The sequence below is a fragment of the Emydura macquarii genome, unplaced genomic scaffold (genome assembly GCF_026122565.2).
Source record: "Emydura macquarii macquarii isolate MOO-44397 ecotype Brisbane River unplaced genomic scaffold, CSIRO-AGI_Emac_v2 contig_1253, whole genome shotgun sequence".
Taxonomy (NCBI): domain Eukaryota; kingdom Metazoa; phylum Chordata; order Testudines; family Chelidae; genus Emydura; species Emydura macquarii.
In genome coordinates, this window is record NW_027131390.1 from 43,663,402 (window position 1) to 43,690,935 (window position 27,534).

At 44.2% G+C, this 27,534-nt stretch overlaps 1 protein-coding gene across 1 annotated transcript in view; it reads left to right on the top strand.

Annotated features, from left to right (window-relative positions):
- Positions 1-27,534, top strand: part of LOC137154061 (aryl hydrocarbon receptor-like) — an 88,596-nt gene that overhangs the window by 27,388 nt on the left and 33,674 nt on the right. Inside the window, exon 3 of the mRNA XM_067549796.1 lies at positions 19,485-19,600. Coding sequence (XP_067405897.1) covers positions 19,485-19,600 — 116 coding nt within the window. The remainder of the gene's footprint in view (positions 1-19,484; positions 19,601-27,534) is intronic.

Below are 27,534 nucleotides of genomic sequence, written 5' to 3' on the forward strand. Positions count from 1 at the left end.
AACTCTTTTGAAATATTTTGACCCGCTCTCTCTTTTTTTTTTAATAGACTGCTGGAAACACAAGCCTTATACCTGGCATGTGATTATATCTTATAAATTCTAGAGTGAGCCTAGCTCATCCCAGGATTAACAATTCTTGACAAGCGCTCTTATCTTGTAGTGGTTTTGAGAACTATCCCCATTGTCAATCATCCCCAAATGTGTTGTGAGTTGCATTGTGATGGATAGGAAAATGGCCTAGTGTGCTGTCTGTGTGCAGAGCTCCCTATGAAGTCAGAAGGAGCCGCACATGTTCTAATAGTAAAGAATGTACTCTGGGCACATATGCTGAGCACATGTACCAGATACATGAACCACTGCTCCACCTCCTGCAGCATTAGATGTTCATGTTACTTGTTTCACATTTCAGGGGATAAAGCTTCAGTGCTGGCTTTTCAGTCTGCAAGCCAGCTCCCTACACGGAGGGTCTTGGGCTGGCACAAGGATGGAGGGTGGGGAAAGGCAACCTGAAAATATGTAGCTAGCTACCAGAAATTTGGGGTGCTTTCCCCCATTGACCCTATTGCAGCCTCTCCCTGTCAAATTAGTTAAATGAGTTCACATTAGCATCCTTGCTGCAATGGAGATGTTAAAAGTATCTTCAGTTAACACACAACTTTGAATTTATGGCCTTCCCATCTCGTTGGTTTATAAAACCTGCTCCCGCTGATCCAGCCTTGGGCAGCTTTTATGTTATTGTCTTCAGTGAAAACAAAAGAACATATTTCCTGTAGTAGATTAATCCAAGCATTTGCGGCGGGGGGTGTTAATACCAGTGCTGCGCTGTGACAAGAAAAGTTGCTTGGGACACCATCTGCTACCCATCCTTTCCCTGAAGTGAAAAATACGGGCAGTGCACCAGGCCCTGAAGGCAAAATTTCTCAGGGTCCAGAAGACTCACAAGGGGGGGACAGCTATCCAGCTGTGATCCTTCTACAGAGACTACCCTACCTCCCATCCCCTGCAGTGCTAATTAGTCAAGTCTCCTTTCAATTCATCCTGCCAGTGTATACATTTGTACGCATGATTAACAATGCACGTTGTATCCCAGTTTGTCAGACAATCAGATGGACTCTGCTCCAGTCTGTGTACCAGAGGATGCTAATCAACCTGCTGCTATGAAAATCCTCCACAAAATATCACCCATCTTCCTGGCTAGTTGACATGAGGAGCAGTGGTCTCGCTTCTAGACTGACTTCAGAGTTTCTTCTAGCCACAACATCTTCTGCCAGGCTGTCGCTGGTGTATGTTCTATGCAGTGGATGTACAGTTATTATCTTCCATTTATAATCCCAATCAGTTATTGGACAGAAACTCGTATCCAACCATGAGTTGTTGTGCCTTTGAATCCAGATATTTTTTTCATGTCTGATTCAAGGAGGGGCAGTGGTATTTTTCTTCCAGTTTAAGGCTGCATTGCAGACCCCCCCCCCCCCTTTTTTTTTTTTTTTTTTTTAAATAAAAGCACACCTAGCCAGACAGGACTGTTTCCAAGATCTAGGTAAATATGCATAGGTAATCCTTGTTGCAAAGCTCACATTACTGGGTGTGCTTCTGATTTGCTTGCTCCAGTGTAGGTTGTGCACAAGGGCTTGCTATGCCTTCAATATTGCTAGCAGATGAGAGAGGTGGCAACAGATTAGACATTCAAAAGAAGAAAAGCCCTTGGCTAAAGGCCTATAGCACTGAAAGACGCATGTTTTTGGCATGCATTCCTGTAGGTACGTCTTCACTGAAGGTAGCAAATTTGCCGCTGTGAGATCGATCTATCTGGATCGATTGAGGGGTCTGTGAAGACTCGCTCAATCGAGCCAGAAGTCAACACGTTAAAACCACCACCTCAAGTGGTGCAGCGCAGTGATGACACTGTGTAGAAGAGGAATTACGAAGTCAACTGGACTTATGCAAGCTACTCTGCATAGCTTGCATAACTCTCATCGACTGCTGCCAAATTTGAAGGTAAGTGTAGACCAGGCCTGTGATTGGGGTGGTATACAGTGTGTACCCTCCCCAGGCTGGTCAATGAGGAGGTGAAAATCCTTTAGGAAGTGGTAAGAAAACTTTCCTCCCCCTCCATATGGAGGATGAATGGGTCTGATCACTTGTGCCAGTGATCAGGTACTCACTTGAAGCCATGAAGAAGCAGAGTTTGGGCAAGGTTTTGCGTCCTTGTATGCCCTGAACCCAACCAACCAGATGCACTTTACCAGAAAAGGAAGCTGCTTATTTTCTCTTTGTCGTTTCATGGAGACCCCAGGGAGCTGCACAGCTCCTGTCTCATCAGAGTGCCGCTGTTCAGTCGCTTGGCACCCTTGGGTGCTGGGTGGGCAAACCATCAGCAAAATAAATGATCACCAAGGCCTTGTAACCCGCCATTTCAGTGAAGGTTTATGTTGCAGCATCTCAGTAGGGTCATTCAGCTACTCCCAATAACGCTAACATTAGGCAGACTACTAGATCATACAATCTATAAACCGTGGGTAAAATTTATCCTTGGTTTCTGTCTGTGGGGTTACTCCAGGATTGGATTTGGCTTTGGATGTACAGGTTGGGATTGTCAAAGGAGCCTAAGGGGGTAGTTAAGGTGTCTCTTAAAACCCACACAAGATGTCACATCCCAAAAGCGATCCTACCATTTGTATGGTGTCTACTACAATGGAGTCCTGGCCCATGAGTGGCCCTTCTAGTCACTACCCTAATATATTCAGTAAATAATGAACAGTGCCTAGCACAATGCTGTCCTGCTCTAGGACTGGGACTTCAAGGTGCTACTGGAATAGACGTAGTCCTCATAAATAACCACACCCTGCCCTCCCTTTCAGAAACAAACGGCAGATGTTTCTAGAGGTGTTTGTGAAATTTCCTCATTCTACTTCTTAATGGGTTTGATTCGCCCTCTGTGCTTTTTAACACTTGGTGCTAAATTTTGCCTTAATGTACCCCCTTAAAAGAAAAGTTCCTTTAATGACACAATAGGGAGTAATATGCAGTCTAAACATCATTGTATTGAAAAGTACAATTATAAATTTAAATATGATCATTCATTATTAATGCAATACACATTAGTGGAACTTGGGATCTATACAGACACCTTTCAGACAAGGGATTAATAATTCATTTATTGAATGAAATGCATGTCAGTGGGGAGCTTCAGATTAACACACCAATCGATGTGGAGGCTATTGGAAAAACAATGGGTAAAAAAATCCTAAATTATGTGTGGGTGAACAAAGATAATGTAACTTGTATTATTTTCAGGAAATAGTTGCAGGCTGCACATTATAGTGGTGTAAAATGAAACTATATGCATTTTAGAAAGCTAGATAAGAGTTAATTCTGCTGTTTGTTTCAGCAAATCTTCCTATATTTCATATGTGCTTCTTCCTTAGCATTTTGTGTCCTTGCATGCATACAAAACAATAAGCTAGTTGCACTTCAAATGTTCTATTGGGAATATCAGGTCGACTCCATTTTATTTTTTTATTTATATTATTTTAATTTATATATTTTATGTATTGTATTTTATGTATAAAAATAATAATCTTCAGAGTCCAGTGCAGTAGTTGTCTGAAGTGGAGTAACTATCTGTGAATAGTACAATATTCAATGTAATGTAGATAATACACTGTGCGTGCCAGAGGCAAAAATATAACATTTGTGTACTGAATAGATGTTCTGGCTCAGTGCCTTTCAGTATAGTCTTGCAACTTGCTTTAACCTTCTAAAATATTATATTAAATCATACAGGCATTTTCATTAGAAATGAGCACAGGTAAACACTGAACAGTGTGGGTTCCATCAGATGATGCATGCAGAGTCAGATAATTTTAATTGGGCTCTGGCTTTATGGAGGAGGCTTTGTTTTTCTTGATTCTACCATCTTCAGCTAGAATCAAAGCATCTGGTGTATGCCAAGTTATATACATTGAATAGGCCTGTCATAGATTCTGTGTATCTGGTAAGAAGTGATAACAACTTATGGACCAGATTCTCAGCTGGTGTAAATCTGCATATATCTAATGTTGGTTCTCCACTGACTTACACCAATTAAGGATCTGGCCCAGTACGTTTGGGTTGGCTAGCAAGCAGATTTTTTGGGGCAGAAGGATGGGACACCTGCATACATCTCTCTCATTTTTTTTGTTCTACCAAATATTTAAAAAAGAAAATGTCGGCCTTTACCTCTTCCACTAGGCTCATTCTCTGAGGTCTAAATTAGATGGCCACATGTAATATCTGGGAAGTTCTGGCTGTACTAAGCATGGCCCTCAAGTGAAATTACATTTGTAGCATGGAAAAATATTTTAAGTGTCTACGATATGGCACGACTCAAGAAGAAACAGTGTTGTTGGAACTGGCTGGAGCCAGCTTCTTGGTTTCCCAATTCAGTATCTCGTCTTTTGGTCACATTTAGATCTTTCCACATGGAAATGTTTTTACTTCAATATAAAATTGGCTTTACCTGGATATACCATCTCTGCTGTGGGAGGGGAACCAGGATGAAGCTCATAAGAACAGCCATAGTGGGTCAGACAAATGGTCCATTTAGCCCAGTAGTCTGTCTTCCAACATTGGCCAGTGTCAGCTGCTTCAGAGGGAAAGAACAGAACTGGGCTATTATCACGTGATCTTGTATCATCGGCAAACTTTACCACTTCACTGTTTACCTCTTTTTCCCAGATCATTTATGAATATTAGACCACACTGGTGCCAGTACAGATCCATGGGGGATCTGGCTATTTACCTCTCTCCTTTCTGAAAACTGACCACTTATTCCTACCCATTGTTTCTTGTCTCTTAATCAGTTACTGATCCATGAATGGACCTTCCCTCTATCCCATGATCTACCTACTTTGTTTAAGAGCCTTTGGTGAGGCACCTTGTCAAAAGCTTTCTGAAGGTCTGAGAACACTATATCCACTGGATTATCCTTGTCCAGGAATTTGGACCCCCTCAAAGAATCTCAATAGATGAGTGAGGCATAACTTCTCTTTACGAAAGCTGTGACTCTTCCCCCATAAATCAAACTTATCTCTGTATCTGATAATTCTGTTCTTCACTATAGTTTCAAGCAATGTGCCTGGTACTGAAGTTAGTCTTACCAGCCTGTAATTGCCAGGATCACCTCTGGAGCCATTTTAAAAAAAAAAAATTGGCATTACATTAGCAATCCTCTAATCATCTGGTGCACAAGATGATTTAAATGATAGTGATGGAAGAACTATTGGTAAGATATAGAAGCTTCCGTTTGCAGATCACTAGTTTGAAATTGACCCAAGCCTGAGTCTTGAATTGAGCAGCTAGTTGGTGAGATTGAGTTGCTGGTTTGAATTCAGTACTTAATGTATATGTACCAGCATTTCTAAAAGCATGACCACAGCTGGTCTTAATTGGCATTACTGCTGGCAAAGAAACCAATGGGCATGAATGAAGAGTGAATTTTCCCTTATTCCTAGGTCAGGGTTGTGGGACATTGACAAGACAGTGTGGGAGGATAGGGGTTTGAACTGCTACTGCCCATGCTGCAGTTGTGCAAGGATAGAGGATCTCATTGTCAAATTAGTACCTTTCCCAAGAACACTACGTGGGGAGGGAGAAACACTGGCATATGTCAATACCCTGGGCTATCAAAAATGGCACAAGTCTTAATAGCAAATTCTAGTGGTGGCAAAGTGGATGATGTTTCATCAATCTCTTTGCCCCACCTCACATTGCTCAGAAATACATTGTATGTAGTACATAAGAGACACCTGGCTTTGGCTATTAGATCTAAGGAGGGAAAAGATCAAATGGCATCCAGCACTCTGTTTCTGAGAACATTCCTCTAAAGATCTGTTTGCATAGGGTGGAAACACAGCAGAAATTTCTACCCAGATTAGGCAATGTTGCCACATTCTTCATGGATTCTAAAGTAAAAGATCTTGGTGCCGGGGCCTGTTTGTTTTTCTCCAGAGGCCCCCCAACCACCTGCACCTCCAGTTGACTTCAGTTGGATCTCCATGTGCTCAGCATCTTAAAAACACAGGCCTATAGTTTGTTCTGTTGGTTTCACATTCGATAGCACTTCCCCAGTAACAGGTTAGTCTTGAAAGTAAATTGCTTTACTGGGTGTATAAATAAAAGTTCAAGTCAACTGTCGGATAATGTACAGCAGTGTGCTGTACAGATGACATTACTAGTGATAATCCAAAATAATAACTCCAATGGAAGTTTGGCCAAGTGGTAGCTACACTGGAGGAAAATAGCCACAGCCTCTCTTGGGCTGCAATGGGTAATGGTAACAGCAGATCCCAACAGATGAAGTGTGCTGGCCGTGGGTAGCTGGTGGGATGGTAGGGCTACCATCATGTGCTAGCTTTGTCTGGAGGCTGTTCCCTCATGTGACGACCCGAGAAGTGGGTGGTGACAATCCAAGCACTGCCTGACCTTCTTGGGATGTAGGCAGCCTATACCATTGCCAGGCAAGGTAACGTATCCATCTGTGCACCAGTTGATCTGTCCTATCATATTCTGATGGAGCCGATTAACATTTATGAACCAGAAAACATTCCTGAAGAAACAGTGTTTTGCTGAAATGATGTTTTCCACAAGATTTCACTTTCCGTTTAAAACTTAAACAGGCAATTTTAAAAGCATGTTTTTGTTTCATTTCAAACTGAAGCTTCCATTTAAGTTTTTGAAAACAAACATTTTCATGTTTTATTCCTCCCCCCTCTGTAACTTGGCAATAAACTGAATAAAGTCCCCCAGGTTTAGGATCACTTTTGTCAACTCTCTTCCTTGTTTTCTTTTGAAAACTTCTCCCACCTAGAACAGATTATCTAGTGGTAGTTAATGTTCCCCCGCCCCCCTCCCCCCCCCCCCGTACCACTTGTACCTAGCGTCTCAGCTGGGATGAGCTAACCCTTCAGGCATACATGAACAGCAAGGCTTCATTGCTATTTTTAATGCACTAGCTCAGTCAGAGCCAGCACAGGTACATCTCCTAAAGCTGGAAATTACTTTCCCATTCCACTGTACAGAGACCCTTCATGTCAGTGATGTGGCCGGCATAACAGTTCCCTGATCTCCTATATATAGAGCATCTCCGCCTCTCTACTAAATTGACCACATTGAGAAGGGGGAAGAATCTGGTTGGAAGTTCAGCTGGTGGCCATGATTTTTTGCTGGAGTTAGGCAAACCAAATCTTGGGGTGGGTGGGTTACTCTGTCAAAGCCGACAGTGCTTTGAAATAAAGGCACTCATTGCTTTAAAAGCTTTCAAAATAGAAATTAGTTTTGTCATCTTGTGCTCATTTCTTCTCTATGGAGAGAGTAAAGAGTAAAGCAGTAAAAGGATTTCTGGCTTCTGAGCTAATGACAACCTCTCTAAACTACCCCTGCAGGGCTGTTTCAGGCAGGTAATCTGAACTACAGGAGTCCTTTCTGGTAATTTTGTGCTCAGAATTTAGTATTCTCTCCCATGTAATCAGAATTATTCAGACTGGTGTGACCCATCTGTCAACTAGAAAGAAACAGACCTCAGGCCCAATTCTGATTGTTCTCATGCTGGTGTAAATCTGGAGTGCCAGGAGCTACTCTGATGGTAAAACTAGAGTTCAGAATTAAGCCCTTTTTCATTCTTGTCATCTTAGAAATGTTGCTAACTGGTAGGCCCAATGGATAACCTGGCAATGGGGGAGGAACTGCAAGCGTGTGCCTGGAAAATAAAGGGGATATCCTCTCAAAAATGTTAAGACCAGATTTTTTTGGTACAGAGAATTCTCTGGTCTGGTAAACTGTCAGTTCAGGCATTCAAGAGCAAATGTGATGACAGCAAACTGACACCTCGCTGGCTAAGTGAAATAGCTTTTCAAGCTTGGAGCCTGCACAGCATGGTTCTAAAACAAAAAATGTATAAATTAGACCCCTCAACTTGAACACTCATTTGAGTTAGTCTTGGATCCTACCAGACTGAGCTCCCTCTACCAAGGCAAGCGAGTAGAGGCTCTACAAGCCAGGCTGTAACCATGCCTCCTGTGCATTGTTTGTTTGATGCTGGAAGACCTCTCCTTTATAACGATTTTCTGATTCCTAGAAGTTGGGTTCTTGGCTTTCAGATTAGCTGGTGTTCAGATTTAAATCCCTGACAGCATTGATAAAGAGACCTGTATGCAGATATTACAGCCATACCTTATAGACAGATCAGTACACCTAGCACTTGTCAAACACCTCCTTGGAAGTTCCAGCTATTTGAAATAGAGTCAGAATCACTAGTCATCTGATTAGGGTGCTTCCCCAAAAACCCTGTAGTTCATATATAGGTTCCTATTAAGAGACTGTCCTCGCTTTGTAAAGGAGAAACTATTCTTAGAACAGTTAGAATTCCTAGAACACTGCTTCCTCAGAACTTGTCCCCAAGCACCTCTCCTTTACCTATGCTACATTGATGACATTTTCATCATCTGGACCCATGGAAAAGAGTCCCTTGAAGAATTCCACCAGGATTTCAATAATTTCCACCCCACCATCAACCTCAGCCTGGACCAGTACACACAAGAAATCCACTTCCTGGACACTACATTACAAATAAAGGATGGTCACATTAATACCACCTTATACCGAAAACAAACTGACCGCAATACATACCTTCATGCCTCCAGCTTCCACCCTGGACACGTTACCCAATCCATTATGTACAGCCAAGCCCTAAGATACAACCGGATTTGCTCCGATCCCTCAGATAGAGACAAACACTTACAGGAACTCCATAAAACATTCTTAAAACTACAATACCCACCTGGGGAGGTGAAGAAACAAATTGACAGAGCCACACGGGTACCCAGAAGTCACCTACTACAGGACAGACCCAACAAAGAAAACAACAGAACACCACTGGCAATCATCTACAGCCCCCAGCTAAAATCTCTCCAACACATCATTAAGGATCTACAACCTATTGTAGAAGATGATCCCTCACTCGCTCAAGCCATGGGAGGCTGACCTATCCTTGCTTACAGACAGCCCCACAACCTGAAGCAAATACTCACCAGCAATTGTACACCATACAACAAGAACACTAACCCAGGAACCTATCCCTGCAACAAACCCCGTTGCCAGCTCTGCCCACACATCGACTCTAGTGACACCATCACGGGTCTTAACCACATCAGCCACACCGTCAAGAGCTCATTCATCTGCACATCTACTAATGTAATATATGCTATCATGTGCCAGAAATGCCCCTTGGCCATGTACATTGGCCAAACCGGACTGTCACTATGCAAAAGAATAAATGGACACAAATCAGACAAAAAATGGTAACATCCATAAACCAGTCAGAGAGCACTTCAGTCTCCCAGGACACTCTGTAGCTGACTTGAAAGTTGCCATACTTCAACAAAAAACCTTCAAAAACAGACTTCAGCGAGAAACTGCAGAGCTGGAACTCGTATGCAAACTTGACACAATCAAACTGGGTTTGAATAGGGACTTGGAATGGTTCTCTCATTACAAGAAGTAATTGTCACTGTTCACACATTCTCACCCTGTAATCAATGGCTGTGAATAGGCCTCATCTACTCTAACTGAATTGACTTTGCTAACACCTACCCTCCCCATTGTTGTTTCTTACCCTTGGATGTGTGTGTGTGTGTATATATATATACACACACAATCTGATTTCTATTTCTTGCATCTGACAAAGTGGGTTGCAGCCCACGAAAGCTTATGCCTGCAGAAATTTAAATTTGTTAGTCTGTAAAGTGCTGCAGGACTCTTGTGGTTTTTATTCTTAGAATGTCTGCTTGAGATTATGCAGAGAAGCTGCTGGCTTCCAGCATCAGATTTCTTTTGGCCCAATCCTCCGTTGGTCTTGGTCACTCTGTATCCAATCCCTGCAGTGGCAATGGAAGCCGGAAGAAGGACTAGAGCCCAGCGTGATGTATCTGCTCTGGCTGGTCTTGCTGAGGAGATGACTGCAATATTCTGTGTTAGTTGGACTCTCAGCACGGCCTCCACAGTAGAATCATAGAAGATTAGAGTTGGAAGGGACCTCAGGAGGTCATCTAGTTCAACCCCCTGGTCAAAGCAAGACCAGCCCCAACTAAATCATCCCAGCCAGGGCTTTGTCAAGCTTCACCTTAAACCTCTAAGGATGGAGATTCCACCACCTCCCTAGGTAACCCATTCCAGTGCTTCACCACTCTCCTAGTGAAAAAGTTTTTTCCTAATAACCAACCTAGACCTCCCCCACTGCAACTTGAGATCATTGCTCCTTGTTCTGTCATCTGCCACCACTGAGAACAGCCTACCTCCATCCTCCATGGAAGTTGGAACCCCGTTTCAGGTAGTTAAAGGCTGCTATCCAATCCCCCCTGTCTCTTCTGCAGACTAAACAAGCCCAGTTCCCTCAGCCTGTCCTCCTAAGTCTTGTGCTCCAGCCCCCTAATCATTTTTGTTGTCCTCCGCTGGACTCTTTCCAATTTGTCCACATCCTTCCTGTAGTGGGGGGCCCAAAACTGGACACAATGCTCCAGATGTGGCCTCACCAGTGCTGAATAGAGGGGAATAATCACTTCCCTCGATCTGCTGGCAATGCTCCTACTAATGCAGCCCAATATGCCATTAGCCTTTTTGGCAACAAGGGCTCACTGCTGACTCATATCCAGCTTCTTGTCCACTGTAACCCCCAGGTCTTTTTCTGCTGAACTGCTGCTTAGTTGGTCCCCAGCCTGTAGCAGTTCATGGGATTCTTCTGTCTTAAATGCAGGACTCTGCACCTTTGAACCTCATCAGATTGGGACAAAAAACAATCTTCCAGTTTGTCTAGGTCACTCTGTATCTTATCCCTACCCTCCAGCGTATCTACCACTCCCCCCGCAATAGTCCAAGCAGAGTTAATAAATGTATGGATCTGAGGCCAGCTGGGAGCAAAAGGCACAGCTTTCTAGTGAGCTGCAGGGGGAATGAGACTTATTCTCACTGCCAAGGCTACTGCTGGGCCATTCAGGCTAAGTGCAGGGTCTGGCAGCTCCCTCCTGGCTTTGTTCCACTTTTTAATTGGGGCAGATGCCTTCAGTGGAAGGGGAGGACCGGTGCCAGTTCCTTCTTTGAGCCAGCTGCATCCTCCGTCTTGCCTGAATTGAGCTGGAGGCAGCTGCTCTTCATCCAGCAGGTGATCTGCGGTAGGCATGCTGACCTGCCAGTGCAGTGCTTGCTGCGCCCGGAGAAGCTGACTGGCCTTGGCACTTTGTTAGCCAGGGTTACTACACCATTTCTCCAGGCAGCATCGTGTCTGGGAGGGAGGCAGCATGAATCCTATCACTCTAGAGCTTGTGGGAGGGGAATGATTGCAGCCACCACAGGGCTGTGCTGTCTGTCCAGCTATGCCATGACTGCAGGGCAACTGCACCATATGGTGAGCAATGGAGGATTATGGACATATCCTCAGTCATGGTACAAGTGAGAGCCATGAATGGGCTATCTCTTCGGAAGAAGGGGTAGCCAGAGATGGTGAGGGTCCATGACTCTACATACACCATGTGTGGGAACAAAGTGGGGGGAGGGGGGAGGAGCTTTCTGCCTAAGAGAGCACTTCTCTTTTCTTGGTGCTGAGCCAGGATGCTGTCAGCCCTGGGACAGGCAATGAGGGATGCCTGGAGGATACTTGAAATAAGGAGTGCAAGGTTCTCTGCAACAGTGGTCTGAGCTAGAGGTGCTTGGTTTGTGTTGGGTGTTTGGTTTTGTTTTTTGTTTTTGTTAACTGGAAGGAAATGCCATTTGTGCAGTAAAAGGTATGTGGGGGGGCGGGGGGAGGGGGGTTTGCAAAATGGCCGCTAGTCACTTGTAGTTGCTGCTTTTTGTTTAGGGAAGAATAGGTGGCATGCCTGCAAAATGTCTAGCATTTATATGTTCTGCTTTGATTGTTTGATGAAAAATCAGTCCATCCCAAATGCAGCCAGAGAAACTAATGCATCCCCCCCCCACCCCCCCCCCCAACTATATGAGGGAACAAATTTCTCCATTGAAATCCATGCTACCCATTCTTCCCCACACCAAAAAACTTCCACTGGCAGTATGGTTATTGCTAGCAACAGGTCAACAGAAGCTCCACGCTGAATTTATTTTGCGTGTAGCCAAGTGCCTTGTCTGAAAGGTCACTATTTCAAGTAATAAACTGTAGACAGTACTTCGGCAGGATAGGCCAAAGTATAGCTGTGATGTGAAGGATGCCATTATCGGTTCTCCAGCTTGTCTTCACTCTGTAGGCTTGATAGGGTGTGACAGTTCTGCTGATTTAGTGACCCAGGGGGCTGCAGAAGGCTATTTATAGAGAGAGACAAAGACAGAACAGACAGGAGGGCTGGTGGTTTAAGATCTCAGTGGGAAAGAGCAGGTCATCCTTTGCTGTGTTTTGGGATTCTCTTAATGTTTTCAATAAAAACTTATTGTTCAGTCAAGGTCAGAGAAACGCTCTTCAGAGCACTGCTATGAATCATGTTTTAGCAAATAGAATTAAAGAGATAGTCTATTAGCTGCTGAAATCCAAGGCCAGCATTTTCAAACACAGGCACCTAATGTTAGGGTTTGTAAACTCTGGATCAGTGTCCTGATTTTCAGAAGTGCTGCAGAGTTGTGGCTCCTAATGAAATCAGTGATGGTAATTTACCATTGGAACAGCTTTCCAAGGGGAGCAGTAAATTCTCCATCACTAGAAGTCTTTAAATCAAGATAAACTCTCTCGTTCACTCACAAGTTACAGGCTTGATGCAGGAGTCACTGGATGGGGTTCTGCAGCCATTTATGCAGGAAGTCAGGCAAGGATCTGACAAGTAATCTGAGAATTCTGGGTGCTCAGCCTCTGATTTCAGGCAGCAGTTGTGGACAATGGGTTTTTTAAAGGTATCTGGGCCCCTAACTCCCACTGATTTCAAATCTCTTTAAAAATCTGCCCCTAAATCCATTATCTGTGGGTCATGCCTCTTGTTAGCCTGTTGCAGGGATTAGAATAGGTGTCAGAGAAACGGAAGCCATTAGAACCAGACTTTGTCTGTCTGCTCACAACCCTTTCAGCCTTCCCTCTGTCATTCTGTGTCACTCTTGCACCTTTTGTTTTGCAGGATTCCATTTTTTTTAAATCCTTCCAAGGCATAAAGAAGTTTAACTTTCATATTTCCTATGTTTTATGAAGAATGCTCACAAAAACAAAGCAGCCGGTTACTTGAGGCAAATATAAAGCGCACACTGGGTCCAGGATTCATTCTGTGTACTGTAAAGATTTGCACAGCTTTTAAATGCATAGTGCAATGTTTAAGCAACATCTGGTATTTCTGCAATAATCAGGGGTGTCTCTCTGCACTTTAGGAAACACCATGGGCTTTAGCTTTCTTGCAAAACGCCTCGCTTAGCTCAATTGGCAGTTATACCTAAATACAGGCACAATTTGGTCCTGTTATGCTAAAACTGTATTGACCTGAATTTTTTTTTTTTTTTTTTTTTTAAACCAAACAAATTGCTTCTGTTGTAGAACCTCAACTGTGGATTATCTTTGCCCAGATCCTACCTAACAGCTTGCTTTCTACATGTATTAAAAATGTTATCCATCCTTTTTGTGGAGAAGCAAAAACATACAGAAGTAACTACAGAGATGAGGGGGAGGGGAGGAGGGAAGATTGGGAATTGAAAAGGGAGTCAGAGCTCCTAACCTTGGTCAAGTCACTTTAAAAACAACCCAAACCACCCCCCGCTGTACATCCTTTCACCATGCTTTCTGTTCTCTGTTTCAGATTATAAACTGTTAGGGTGGAATGATTTAAATGAAAAACACTTAGTCATGATTTAAATTAGCAAGCAGGATGCCTTGTAATCTTGTTTTGCATTTGTACTTTTTAGTTAGTTTTCTTAATGAAAAGTTGATTCCCATTGCTTGGTAGAACTACTGATAGTTGTTGGTTAACAACTAAATATAGCCTTTATGCTCAATTTGGTACTTTTTTGCTAGCCAGCTGGGTACGTTATAACTAGCTGTGATTTCTTAAATAAATTTACATTTTGAAATTCTTATTAATGTACTAAAAATCCACCAGTAGAAAATGGTGAATAATATATTGCTTATTTACTAGATAATTAACTTTGCTCCAGATTTGTGTCCAGCTGTTAGAATGGTAACTGGAATTTAATTAAACCCACACAACCTCATATAAAATCTGTGAAGCAAAACAACCTTAAATGTTTTGGATACATAAAAGTTTCCATCAAAACATGTTTTGCATTTACAGCTGAATTATTTATTAAACAGAAGGATTAACTGGTCAGTGACAAGACAAAGAAAAGGAGGAAAAACAGTTAAAGCATTTGAAATGTGAAGTATTAAATATGGCATCCATTTTAACATCCCTTGTACTCTATCCCTTTAGCTGGGGAGAGGCTTTTACAGACTTTAGATAGTATCAAAAATGGTAATAACTGATCTTTTTTGGGGGATGGTGGGTGGGAGTAGTTGAGATGAGATCTGCTGATCTGTTAAAGTCCAGTCACTTTTCATCTCAGGAGGTGGTTAGGGTTCAGCAGGATCTGGTAAGGGTGGCAATGTCATCTGGGTCCCCATCTCGGTACAATTGGACATTGCAGGATCAGAATGACAGGTCTGGGTCCCAGGAAAAGGTGGGGGTGATGGTGCAGTTCACCCTAATTGGCCCTATCTGTTCCATCTTTTTCCCCCCACATGTATCTTTGCATCTCATTATTTTGACCACCAATTTAAACCTATCATCTGATGCACCAATTTTGGTTAATTTCTGGTTCCACACTTTCTGGTTCTTACCAAGCATGATTTTAACATCGTTTTGAGTTCTATTAGGAGGCCTTTTGTTTAGACTAATTCATTTTTTTGTCTGCTTTTGTAACTTTCCCATCAACACTTGTTTTTTGTTATAGGTTATTGTGATATTTTTATCAACCTTTGAATACTTTTTACAGTTGAGCTCCCAATTACAGTAAATTTGTAGTCTCAATTATTACAACTTACCTTTGGCATGAACAAAAAATTGAAATTGGGGGTGGACACTTAAAGTTCGTGCTGTTATGGGAAGGGTTGGTAACAAGACAATCAGAGTTGCTTGTTTACTCTTATCATTAGCTGGTATCGGGTTGTTTTTTGAAGTGCAATTCAACTCTGAAAAGTGACTCTGTAAAAATACTTTTCAAGGAGGTAGCCTGCATATTGTCTCAGTTACTTCCAGATCAAACTTCTTCTTTTTAAGAAAAACTAAATAAAATGTTTTTTAAACTGCCAGCCCTGCAAACTCAAGCTGGGGTGTGAGAGTCAAGCTGGCTTCTTTCTATTCTGTAGATCCTAACCAATAGTAAAAATCCTTATTGAACAGATTCAGCCTGCCAAATTTAGCCCACTCTGACCTTTCAGTGCCCCTCACCACTCCTCCCTATTCTCATGTAAGCTATGCAGATGTGCCAGGGAGATCTAGTTTGTGACATGTAGGGGGTGTGGAGTCCCCAGGTAGGGGAGCCTCTGCAGTTTTGATTCCCAACTCCCAGCTCCACAAACAGATACATGGTTTGTTTGTTTTGTTTTTTTTGGTCCTATTCCAAAGCCCATTGACATCAACCGAAGTCTTTGGATCAGGGCTATTGGACATCTTATGTTCCTGCGAGGGCTTGAAAGTGTGGCCATTACCAGGGTGTGGTTGTCAGGCCCTTGAGTAGGGCTTTGAAAATCTTCTCACCATGGCAAGGAGTGAACTTTCTCAAGCAAACGACCTCAATATTGATAGAGCCTAAACTGCATTTATTTTAATATTCTCTAGCTGTGTGGGGGATTGTCCGTTTTCACTGCAGTTTTTCAGAACCGGCAGGGCACAGTGAAACGGACAGGAATGTCTTCCCTTTCACTCTGCTGCGATTGGGAGAGCTGTGAATAGCACTGGGGAAAGCATGGGAGCTGGGGTGGGGCCAAGTAGCAGAGAAATGCCACTGGCAGCTTTTTTTAGTTCTCTTTCTTTTACCTCCTTACATTTCTGGCTGCCTGATATTTATTTATAGCCACCACCAGACATGGCAGTATGGGGTGTATTTATGTGACCGTGAGTGAATTAGACACTTACTCTCATATATTTTGGGCCTGCAAATCCTACCAGAAGAAGCAGCAGCACTGGTTCCCTCTGTTTTATGGTGCTTTGCTTTGTACCTCCCACCAGCTGTCCCTCCCTCCAGCCTATGCACAAGGAACTCTGGGACTGCTAGTTCTTGATATGATAGACCATGTGACAGAGAGGAGCACAAATGTCTGTGTCTCAGTCTCAAACTGTAAATCTTAGTTTAGCTGCACAAGCACACACACTCTCTTCTAGAGAAGGGCCTGGGCTGGGCCAGCAAGCCCAGCAACTCACTGTTCAATGTTGCTTGAGACTGCTCTAACACTGCTTCTGATTGGCTCCAGCAAATCTCACAAGATCTGGACAATAGATACATGGATACGGGGAAATATTTTTCTAAAAAGATCCTCAGGAATGATCTACACTTTAGCCTCAATTTTTTCCTCACAGTAATGGGGGTTGCAGCCTGGGCCGGGTCCTCAGGGCCTCCGGGCCCCAGTGAGGTGTACCCTTTTCCTCCCTCATGGGGGGGCCCTGCCTCTAGCACTGGAAATATTTGTTGTGGTAGAATATACCCTGCGTTCACGCCCTACGCACTATGGTAGTTCTGGTTGGATAGTTGGAAGTTACTTGCACTCAGAGAAACCAGCAGACAGGGACACAGACATGTAAACACAGGCTGAGTTTATTCTCCTACTCAAGACCAGACAGAACTGGCTGAGCTGTCCCATAATCTAGCTCTGTTAGCTATGGCAAGCTAGGCAGGACACACAAAAATAACAATAGTAATGTTTGTACAAGTTATGTCTTGTGAGGTGTCACTTAAATTCAGAATTTGCTGATCAAATAATATCCTGACCGTGCAAATAGCAGCATTATATGAAGCTTTAACCACAAGCTGAAATCAGGAGAACGTACTTTTAGTCATAATAACATGAGTGGCCAAACCAGTTTCTCAGACAAAGCGCAAACTGATACCTCAGCCAGGTGTAAAGAAGGCTGACGGACATTACTAAGTGGCTGTTCTTGGCAGGAAAGAGGGTGGGGCACAAATCTACAGCCAGATCTACACTACAGACCTGTACTGGCATAACTACATCAGTTAGGTGTGTGAGAAATCCACATCCTCAAGGGACATAGTTATACTGACCTAACGCCTGTGTAGACAGCGCTATGTGAACAGAAGAGCTACTGCCTCCGGGGGAGGTGGCTTAACTGCGTTGATGGGAGAAGCTCTCCTGTCAGTGTAGTAGCATCTTCACTAGCACTGCACTGGTGCAGCTCTGCTGCCATAGCGCTGTACATGAAGACAACTCATGCTATTTCTTTCCTAAGATTGAGAGGTTACCTTGCTTCTAGCTGGAAATGTTGCTTAAAGGGGAGATGGGACTATAAAAAGAAAGGGCAGACACCCCTCTCTGTCTCTCTCCCTATTCCTTGTGTTCACTGCACCCAAAGAGACCAAGGAAGCAGCTGTTGGGCACTGGGGGGGTCCTGACCTAAAGATTTTAGTCAGTGAGACTGCTGGAAGCATGCAGTGAGAACTTTTTAACAAACTATTAGATTCAGAGCAGTTAGGCAACAGTCAGTGTTTTTTATCTTTTTTCTAGTAATCATTTCTGACTTTTATGCCTCATTACTTGCACACTTAATAAATTTGTTTTTAACTAAGCCACTGTGTTCAAATTGAAGTGTTGGGGTAACTCTGGGGTAACAAGCTGTGTGCATATTATTCCTCTAAAGGAATAATGGACTCAGTTTATTTGTACTGGATAGGAGAGCTCTGGACAATACAGGACCTGTTTCTGGGGAAAATCTGGGGGTGTTGAGGTAACCCTGTGCTACTTACTAAGGCTGGTGAGAACCAAGGTGCTGCTGGCTGGCTGCAACACATTCAGACATATCTGGGTGTGATTTACGTGTTGGAAGCTGTCCATGAGCAGTCCAGGCTACAGCAGCAAAGCAGTGTAAAGAGCAGCCCAGATTACAGGGCTGGGGTGACACAGCAACTCACTGGTCTGGGTTGTACCCTGGTATGTCTGTATCAAGCACATTGAATTGTTTTCTGAGGCCAAGAAGGCTTGGATGTTGATTAGGAATGGTTGAAACCAATTTATAGACTCCAGTCTAATTTGGAGAAGTTACCCATCAGCTAAGATAAAATCCTATCACTTCATATGCAGCACCTTCTGATGGTTGCAGAGCTGTATGACTTCTCTAGACAAGTTCCAGAACTGAACCTGTCAAACGCAAATCCCTACAGCCATTTTGCTGCTTAATATTCTTCCCCCTAAAATACCTCTCCTAAACTTGTCATCTCCTGCCACAGTAAAAAATAAAATAAAAAAAATAGGTAAACCCTGTAACGTAAATCATTAGGAGACCCTTCAAAGCAAGTACCATTATAGACTTCTCTTATTTGTGATCATGCATATGTCTGTGCCCGTCCATCCTTTTGGGTTATTGGGTTTTAACTGTATTTTTCTCTTCTCGAAGTCGTATCCTCACTTAATATTGCACAAACCAATTCAGCTACAATACAGGACAAATACTGAAATAAGAAATTATTAGATGGATGTGTGAACATTACACCTTCCACATACTCAAATGGTCAGATCTTCAGATGGTGTAAATCAGCATAGCTCTGATCTCAGTGGAGTTGCATTGACTTTATAGTATACCAGTGGAGGATATGGCCCATTAAAGTACTGCAGAGCACAAAAATAATAGGCTGTTTGCTAAGGAGTCAAACTGCTAAGTGCTGTGACCATATTGTCAAATGGAACTGCCATTATATGTCCAGAAGTAGCTCTCACGCTGCATTGTACATGAGCCTCTCTTACTGAGAGAAGCATTGCTGGACTCTGGGGAAAAGTGCTCCTTTTTTTTTCCTTCCCCAAGAGGGGCTGTAGATCTCTGCCAGAGCTGGGCTGGGAAAAACCTCAGTGAAACACTTTGGCTAAATGACAGATTTCTAAAACTGAAAACAAACATGCTTTTAAAACTATTGACCATTCTAAATTCCTGGTAAATGTCATTCCATGAAATGACAAGTACTGTTTGGACATTTGTCTTTAGTGGTCTATGGCAAGGCTTTAGCTGCTGTTTGCACGTGGCTTGTTAAATGCTGCTTGCTTTAAAAAAAGAAAAAGGAAAAACCTCAAAGCAGGCTTGGGAAAACTGTGCCTCTACCCTAAAAAGTCTGAACAGCAAAGCAAGCAGCTGGCAGTCAGCACAGGCTTCCTTTGGAGCACCCAAGCCAAACTGTGAATGAATCATTCTAGGTTAAAAAGTTGACCTCCACAGCAGTTTTTTATAAGCATTGTTTCAGCACTTTACTTTGCTTCATTGCAGTTGCCCTGAAGAATCGCTGCTCCAAAGGGGGAGCAGAAAGAAATGGTGACTGTGACAATGGGAGGACCTTGGGACTGGCTGACAGAATCATGCCAGAGGGTGAACTGCTGTTACAGGTTGGTGCTTCAGGTGTTCTCTGTACAATCAAGTTTGTTTGCAAGGCTTATTTGGCTTTTACACTCTTCTTCTTCCCGACTCCTGTGGGGTTACCATAATGGGGGCTTCTGTTCTGTGTTGACCAATATTTCAGTCAAAATGTGACTGACAAAAAAAGCCCATGCAGCCCCTGATTGCCTTGTTATTCCAGCCTGCAGAGATTGGTCAAACCTCTTCTTTAATACTTCGCAGTAGAGCCTGGCGTGAAGATACAGGGCTTGATTCTCCACGGCTCTGCACCTGGTGTAGTCACGCTGGTGTAAAATGCAAGCATTGGTGAAGTCTTGCATCCTGTTTGAGCACTTGTAAAGGACTCTTTACTGCCTTGTTTTTAACTTGTCAGTTAGGACCCAATCTTCTGCTGTGGATATGACCATCAAACTTCCCACTGACTTGCAGAAGGGCTGACTTGGATTATTTCAAACCATTTGACCTTAAAGACTTTCAAATCCAGTGTTTTTTCTTCAAGTGATGGTCCCTGTTGTATTCCACTGTGAGTTACACATGCGCCTGGAGTTGGAGAATTTGAAAGTTGTGTCCATTGAGCTGTGCATGTGCCCTGACTTGCCTCTTGCTTCCATCCAAGGCAATAAAGGGCGGCATGGACTAACCACATCTCCAGTTCCTTCTTGCCGCCGCATGATTCAGGCTGAAACCTCCAGCATCCTCCTCTCTGGCACAGTTGCAAATAGTTTTATTTTCAACATAGCTTTGCTAGTTTTATTTCTTTTCTAGTTTTTAAGAGTTAATTATAAAAAACTATGACTTTAGTCTAGACTTCAGGGACTCTCCCCATTCCTCTCAGCTCTGTACCCCCTGTTCAGGTACCAGACCCTGCCTGGGATGCCAGGCTTCAAACTCTGCCTCTTGCCTGTGATGCTTCTCAGTCAGCAGTGACTGTCCAGTGTTGCCTCTACTGTGTGGGAGAAACTCACATCACAGCGGGGTGCATTATTTGCCAGTCCTTCCCCAGCTGTACGCGAGAAGGCTGAGCAAGTACCTCATGGAGATGGCCATGAAACCCCAGTCGGACCCAGGTCGGGAACTCTGCTGTCCATCGGCCTGATTCAGCGAGGACTGCGCCTCCCATTGCTCCATCCAACTCTGGTACCAGAGGGATCACCCCCATCAACTCCATGGTGGGGCGGGCCTAGCCAGGCAATTAGTAAGCCCTCTGTAAACATGAGATTATCTTCCTCCAAGTCCAAGAAACTGGACATTTCCTCCACCAGATCGACCCAAGGGGACACAATGTTCTAAGTCCCACAGATGCGAGAAGACCCATGAGCAATGGGATCCAGTGGTTCCAGGCAGTGAACCACCAGTACCGCCATCTCTGACACCGCATGAGAACCTCCCACACCAAGAAAAATATGGGCATCAGTACCAGCAACCAGAAAAAGTTTCCCTGACAGCATGCTAGAATCAGAATCTCCTCCATCAGGTCCCTCCACTTCTATAGAACTCGTATCCCCACCACAGGATATACCTGTGGTACAGGGTCTCTCGCCTTCCTCGGTTGTTAGACACTGTCCCATCAGCTTCACCGCTACTGCCATTGGAATCAGTCTGCCTCTTCCAACAAATCGGAACCGGTGGAAGAGCTGCCCTTATCGTACTGCTCCTGTGCACCATCACGGAGACTGCTTCCCCCAGAGGGACTATATCTCCATGCTCCCTGGAGCCAATGGTACCCCATGCCGTGGGGGTCCCCACAACCTTCTATGGCTCTGACTCACTGTCCATATTGGGTGGGCCTTGGGTACAGTATCCTCATTTGGAGCCCACCTGGTCTGTGAGAGAATTGCCACCTGCTTCCCACCCACACACACAAGGGATCCATCAAGCAGGCCCCTGGATCAGATAGCAGAGGGGAGAGAGAATTTTATACCTCAGTCTTGCTAGGGCCACCTAGATTCCCATCCTCTTCACTGGATGAAGCTGGGACTGATTCATCCCCTTCCCCATCAGATGACTTTACACAATTTCAAGACCTTTTCTGTAGAGTTGCAGGGGAATGTCAAATCCCACTGGAAGAGAGCCACGACTCCCAGCAGAAGCGTCAGCGTTCTTAGTGCTGCTCTTGCCACGCTCAATCAAAGCCATACTGGAGCCAGCCAGGCCAGTGTGGCAGGGGTATGTGAACATGCATTGCCACCCCTACAGGAGAAGAGAAATGCTACTGCGTCCTAGCTAACGGCTCTGTATTCCTCTTCCCCCACAGCCCCATGCTTTCTGGAAACTCAGGCTTCTGCCAAGAGAACTAAACAGCAATGCCATTGAACGACACTGTCAGACAAGGATGGGGAAGTGTCTGGATCTTCTCAGGAGGAACGTCTTCCCTTATTCCAGTTTACAGTTCTGAGTAACAAACTATCCAGCATATTGGCTAAATTACTTCCTTAATTAAGCTAAATTCAAAGAACTCACTCATAGTGTCCTATGGCAAGAATGTGCCTGCTTTCAGGCCCTCGTAAAAGAGGGCAAACTCATAGCCAGAACTGCCCTCCAGTCTTCACTGGACCCAGGTGATGCCTCTTCCAGGGCCACGGCCACAGCTGTCACAATGAGTAGAATGTCTTGGCTTCCAGTTTCTGGTTTTTCTAGGGAGGTCCAGAACACAATCAAGGACCTCCCTCTTGATGAATCCCATCACTTCAACCAGAAGACAGATGAATCTTTGCCTACACTAAAACTCCAGGGCCACTCTTCACTCGTTGGGCATCTATGCTCCTGCCCCCAAATAATTCCTGCTATCAAATCACACCTAGGTTGCATTGGGCTAGCTCTGTATGTTGGCCAGACCCTAGAGCAGGTGGCTCCATGTGTTCACAAGCCATTCCTGCGATGAAGAGTTCCAGGGCTGCCTGTTTTTGATGGTAGCACCAGCAGGGGGCCCCCAATGTGCTAGGTGCTGTACAGGCCATGCAAGAAACCCCTGCTCTAAAAACTGTGCCATCTCAGTAGCCAAGGCAGACACTGGGTAGAGAAATGGGGATAGGCTATGAGCAGAGAGCAGCTTTGTGAATGGCAGGGCAGGGCCACCACTTTTGCTTTTAATGGTTCCAGTGGGGGTTAGCTAGGAGAGGGGTCTACAGGACAGGGAGATGTCTCCTTGTTTTGCTGCCTGGCTCCAGTGGAGCCAAAATTTCTGCTCTCTGGGGCCCTTTATGGGCTCGCTATCCATGGGGCGAGGGAGTCAGTGCTGCACAGCTGATTTCAGGGGGTGTTGAGGAGAAGGCCCCATTGCACAGCTGATCCCAGTGCAGGTCTGCCAGCCAGTTTCTCTCGTAGCGTAAGGCAGTCATCAGACAGCCCCACTGGTCTGCAAACACCAGCTGCCTGGTAACATTGCAGGCCGGGATCTCCAGGCTGCCACCAGTCAGCATGGATCTTCTGCGGTTGCCATGACCGTTCCTGCTCCTTGCACCTGAATTCCTGGCTTTGATCTCAGCTTGACTTGGACTCTGCCTCCTGACTTGGACCCTGAAGCCTGATTCAGACTCTAGACACTTGGTATTGGCCTGGAACCCAACTCGAACACCTCTGCTGCTCCCAGTCTCTGGTTGATCCCTGCTCTAACCATTGGTTCTGACTGAGGTTAGCCCTGCTTTGAGCAGGGGGTTGGACTAGATGACCTCCTGAGGTCCCTTCCAACTCTAATATGCTATGATTCTATGGCTGCCCTTGTTGGGATCCTGATAGTCATCACCTGCATGGATGCTGAGCTCACACAGGATAAGACATACTCCCACCTCCCCCCCAAGTCAGCCAGTACCTGGTAGGAAACACCTGGCCCATTTAGTTTTCTAAAAACCTGTGAAATGCACAAATCGACTTTGGTATAATATTGCAAGAGGCAGACTGGGCCAATGGCTTGAATCCTAGTTCTGCCAACAATCTGTTGCCTGACTTTGGATGAGTCACTTAAGTTTCCTGTGCTTCATTTCCCCCCACCCCTTCTCATCCTGTCTTGTCTATTTAGGCCATAAATTCTGTGGCAGGGCTTGTGTCTCAGTGTGTTTGTACAGCATCAAGCATGATGGGATCTGTGGGTGTACTGGGGTACAAATTCATAATAGGAACCAGAAGAAAGCTGTCATCATAGCACACACATCCCCACTAATGTGAAAAGAAGTGTAACTTCCGAAGAAACATACAGCTCCACCTAAAGACTAGCTGTCTCCATACTGCAGCATTCACTTCTAATGCTCATTTAATACTTAATCTTTTAACATAAAGAAAGCTCTTGCTAGCCCAGTTATCTTGGAATAAACCTAAAAATCTACCCTTGCCCAAAAACGCTCAGAATCAGAGGTTGAAAGTTATCTATGCTGATCATTAGTACAGGTGGCTAGGCTGGATACAATGTCTGTGCCAATTTTAAATGGTGGTAGGGGGGAACCCTCCAGTTGAGTCTATATCCTCCAAAGAGCGGTCAGTTATTGCCATTTGTGACAAAGCACTTTACACTAGCATCAGTGGGAAATGTAACTGCTGTAGCTGGTGGTCTTAGTTGTTTAGGATAAATCAGAAGCTTTTTTGAAGGTCTGATCAGATATCCTGGATGCTGAGATCTCCTCCTTGGATGTCTTTGAACTATGCATTCCAAGCCCTCATGAATAGAAGGTTTCACTCTTTTATTGCGAAAAGTTTTGTTGTTGCAGTGATGTCACAAGAGCCTTATTTATTCCTCAAATAGTGCTGCTGTTGCATAAAAACGATCTTCAGTACATCACAATATTTTAAGAGGGTCTTGCCTCTGAGATCATACAGCTGTTTGCCTCCTGCTCCTTGACATGCAGAATAGTTTGGAAACCATTTTCAGATTTACCCCCCCACCCCCACCCCCAGAAGTTTCTTCAGAAAATCCTGTTCAGCTACAAGTAATCAGCTCAATTATTGATCTGGTTTAAGAACTAAGGAATCATCTTTGAATTACCTTGCAAAGCCAGCCTTTTGAATAATAACTTAAAAAAGACGTGTGTGTGTGTGTGTGTGTGTGTGTGTGTGTGTGTGCGCGCGTGCGTGCGCCTTTTCTCAAAAGAGTGATAACGGAAGTTCCTACAGGAAACTTTTTTTCTGCAGATCAGGTCTGATTAATCGGAGCAGTCTTGAGGTTAAGGCACTGGACAGGTCCTCCTGAGATCTAGGTTCAATGCCCATCTTTATTACAGACTGTATGAGTCATAGCTAAGACACCCAAACAACCTTAACTCTGCCCTCTAGTGACCCTGCAAGAGAGAAACATTTTATATCTTAAATTTCACCTGAACTATGATCACCAACACTAAAGTGCCTGAAACATAAACATTGTATGCCGTGCTGTAGCCATGTTGGTCCCAAGATATTTGAGAGACAAGGTGAACGAGGCAATGTCTTTTTGGGGCCAACTTATGTTGCTGAGAGACAAGCTTTTGAGTTTACACAGAGCATATTTATCTGAAGAAGGCTCTGGGTAAGCTTAGAAGCTTGTCTTTCTCACCAACAGAAGTTGGCCTCAAAATCGACAGTGCTTCTCTCACCTTCTCCAATCATAAACATACAGTTGTTGGATGGTGTCACTACAGGGCAGAGTTAAGGTTGTTGAGCTGTCTTAACTGATCATTTCCATGCCTAAGCACGTTTTTGAATTTCTTATAGTTTAACCTCAACGTTTCTTGAATTTACAATTCATGTTTTTAGAAAAATTATACCACGCCTGTACTCTGTTGAGAACCTAGATCACCAGTTTAGTATTAAACTATCAATGTATTTTTGCCTTGGATTAATAAATATTGTGTACATAGTAACTAGCATCTCAGTCTCTTAAACAAAAGCAGTGTAATTTCAAGCTTTATTTTTAAATACCTTGTGAAATGCGATGGCTTTAAAAATTCAAACACCCCTCCTTGATTAAGGGTAACATTTTCAAAAGTGCTTTAAGTGACTAATATCCTTCTGCTGAAAGTCAATAGGATTTAGGCACCACAATCACTTAACTGCATGTGAAAACATTATCCTTGAAGGGCTGGCTTGCTAAAGGTGTTTGTGTACCTAAAGCTATAGTAAAGTAGCCGTTGAGAGTTTCAAAATGCCTAGGTACCTAACTCAGTTAGGTCCCATTTGAAAATCCACCTACGTGCCTTTCTGTATCTTGAGGTACCTAAATCACCTCTGAAATCCTAGCCCCAAAACTCCTTGGTATATATCCTTTTCTGGTTCTTATTCACTCATGTCCTGACATCAAATTACTGTTCTCTAACCCTTCACACATCAAGTTCTAATAACAAACCAGGCCTGACTCTCCTTTTCACTGAGGCTGTCTCCACAGCATCAGCTTTAAGGTCAGAAGTGACCAGCGTGATCATCTAGTCTGACCTGCTGCATGTTGCAGGCCGCAGAACATCACCCACTCCTGCAACAGACCCTGCCCTCAGGCTGAGTTACTGAAGTCCTCAAATCATGGTTTAAAGACTTCCAGTTACAGAGAAGCCACCATTTACACTAGTTTAAACCTGCAAGTGACCCATGCCCCATGCAGTGCGCTACAAATAGTAGCAGAGTTGGAGTAGTGCAGGCAGTTGTGGGATGGGCTACCCACAGACTCTGGGTGAGTTTTTATACGCCATGTGACCCCCTGCTACCTCTGGCCCCTGCCTATGCTACTGTGGCTCAGCTACTGTTTTCAGCTTGCTAGCTCAACAAGAGGGGGGAGGGCATAGCATGAGCTGGGACTCTCGCCCCAGCATCTAGTGTAGACATATGCCCAGCGCCCCCTTCAACAGCACTCTGGTAATGTAAAAGAGCTTAAACGTGCCCTTTATACGGACAGAATTGTGAAAAGAGACTTTCTTATCAATGAGAATAAGGCTCATCATCGCTGTATATTAAAACAGGTGCTGCAATTATGTGTTAAAATTCATCATTGTTCCTTGGTGTTAGTGAAATATAGAACATGAATGAGGTTCATACCTTGCTCACCAGCAATAAAACCATTTTGCAATCAAAGTGGTTAGCAAAAGACAATGGGTGGGGGGGGGGGGAGAAATGCCCATTGTTGTCATGGTATAGAAATGTTTCTGCCAGGAGGCTGCTCTAAGGGTTAAAAGTAGTGCATTCAGTGGCATTAATTAACCACTGCAGTAGATTCCCACACACTGAGATCTGCTCTGAAAATAAAGAGACCATTTATGTCAAGATTGAAGGGGGAGGAGAATACAGACCTGGACAAGGACCAGGGAATTGGCAGCAACAATAGCACACCAGACTCTAATTACTTCAGACATCTTATGCATTGGTGAATTGGGAAAGCAGTCAGGGTTTCAAATGGCCATCAGTGGTTAAAGTTACAGAACCAGTATTGGGTTTATTAAGCAACAGTGTGCAGGACTTATGGGGCAAATCTGAGAACCCAGTTCCTCCTTTTAATACAGTAGGATTTTTGCACAGGACACCTGTTAATTCTTGCTATGGATTTCTGCTCATCCTTATGCAGCCTGTGAATACTGAATGCATGACCTCGTGGGTAACCGAGAACAGCTAACTCTGGGTCCGTCTGCCTGCAGCCCAGCTTTGGTGTTCACATGCACTTTCTGGGTATTAATGGGGCTAAGAGAATCATGGGTTTTGGAGCTGGTCCCAGTTTAGCTTTGCAGGTGCAGTTTGTGAAAGTAGGTGCCCGCAGAGCCTAATGCTGTCTGAGAGACAGCATGGTCCAGGGGAACGCTGGCAAGTGCTGACAGCTGCGCTGCTTTCTGACCAAGAGTTTTGTGCTCTGTCACCCTCCCCCACTCCTTTGCAGGCCCTGGCCATCGTCACACAAAGCCTTTTGTGATGATGTAAGTGGAGTCTACTGAGCAAGCCCTAGCAGGTCCTGTCATCGTTTCTGGAAGGAGGGCCTGACTTGGCAGCG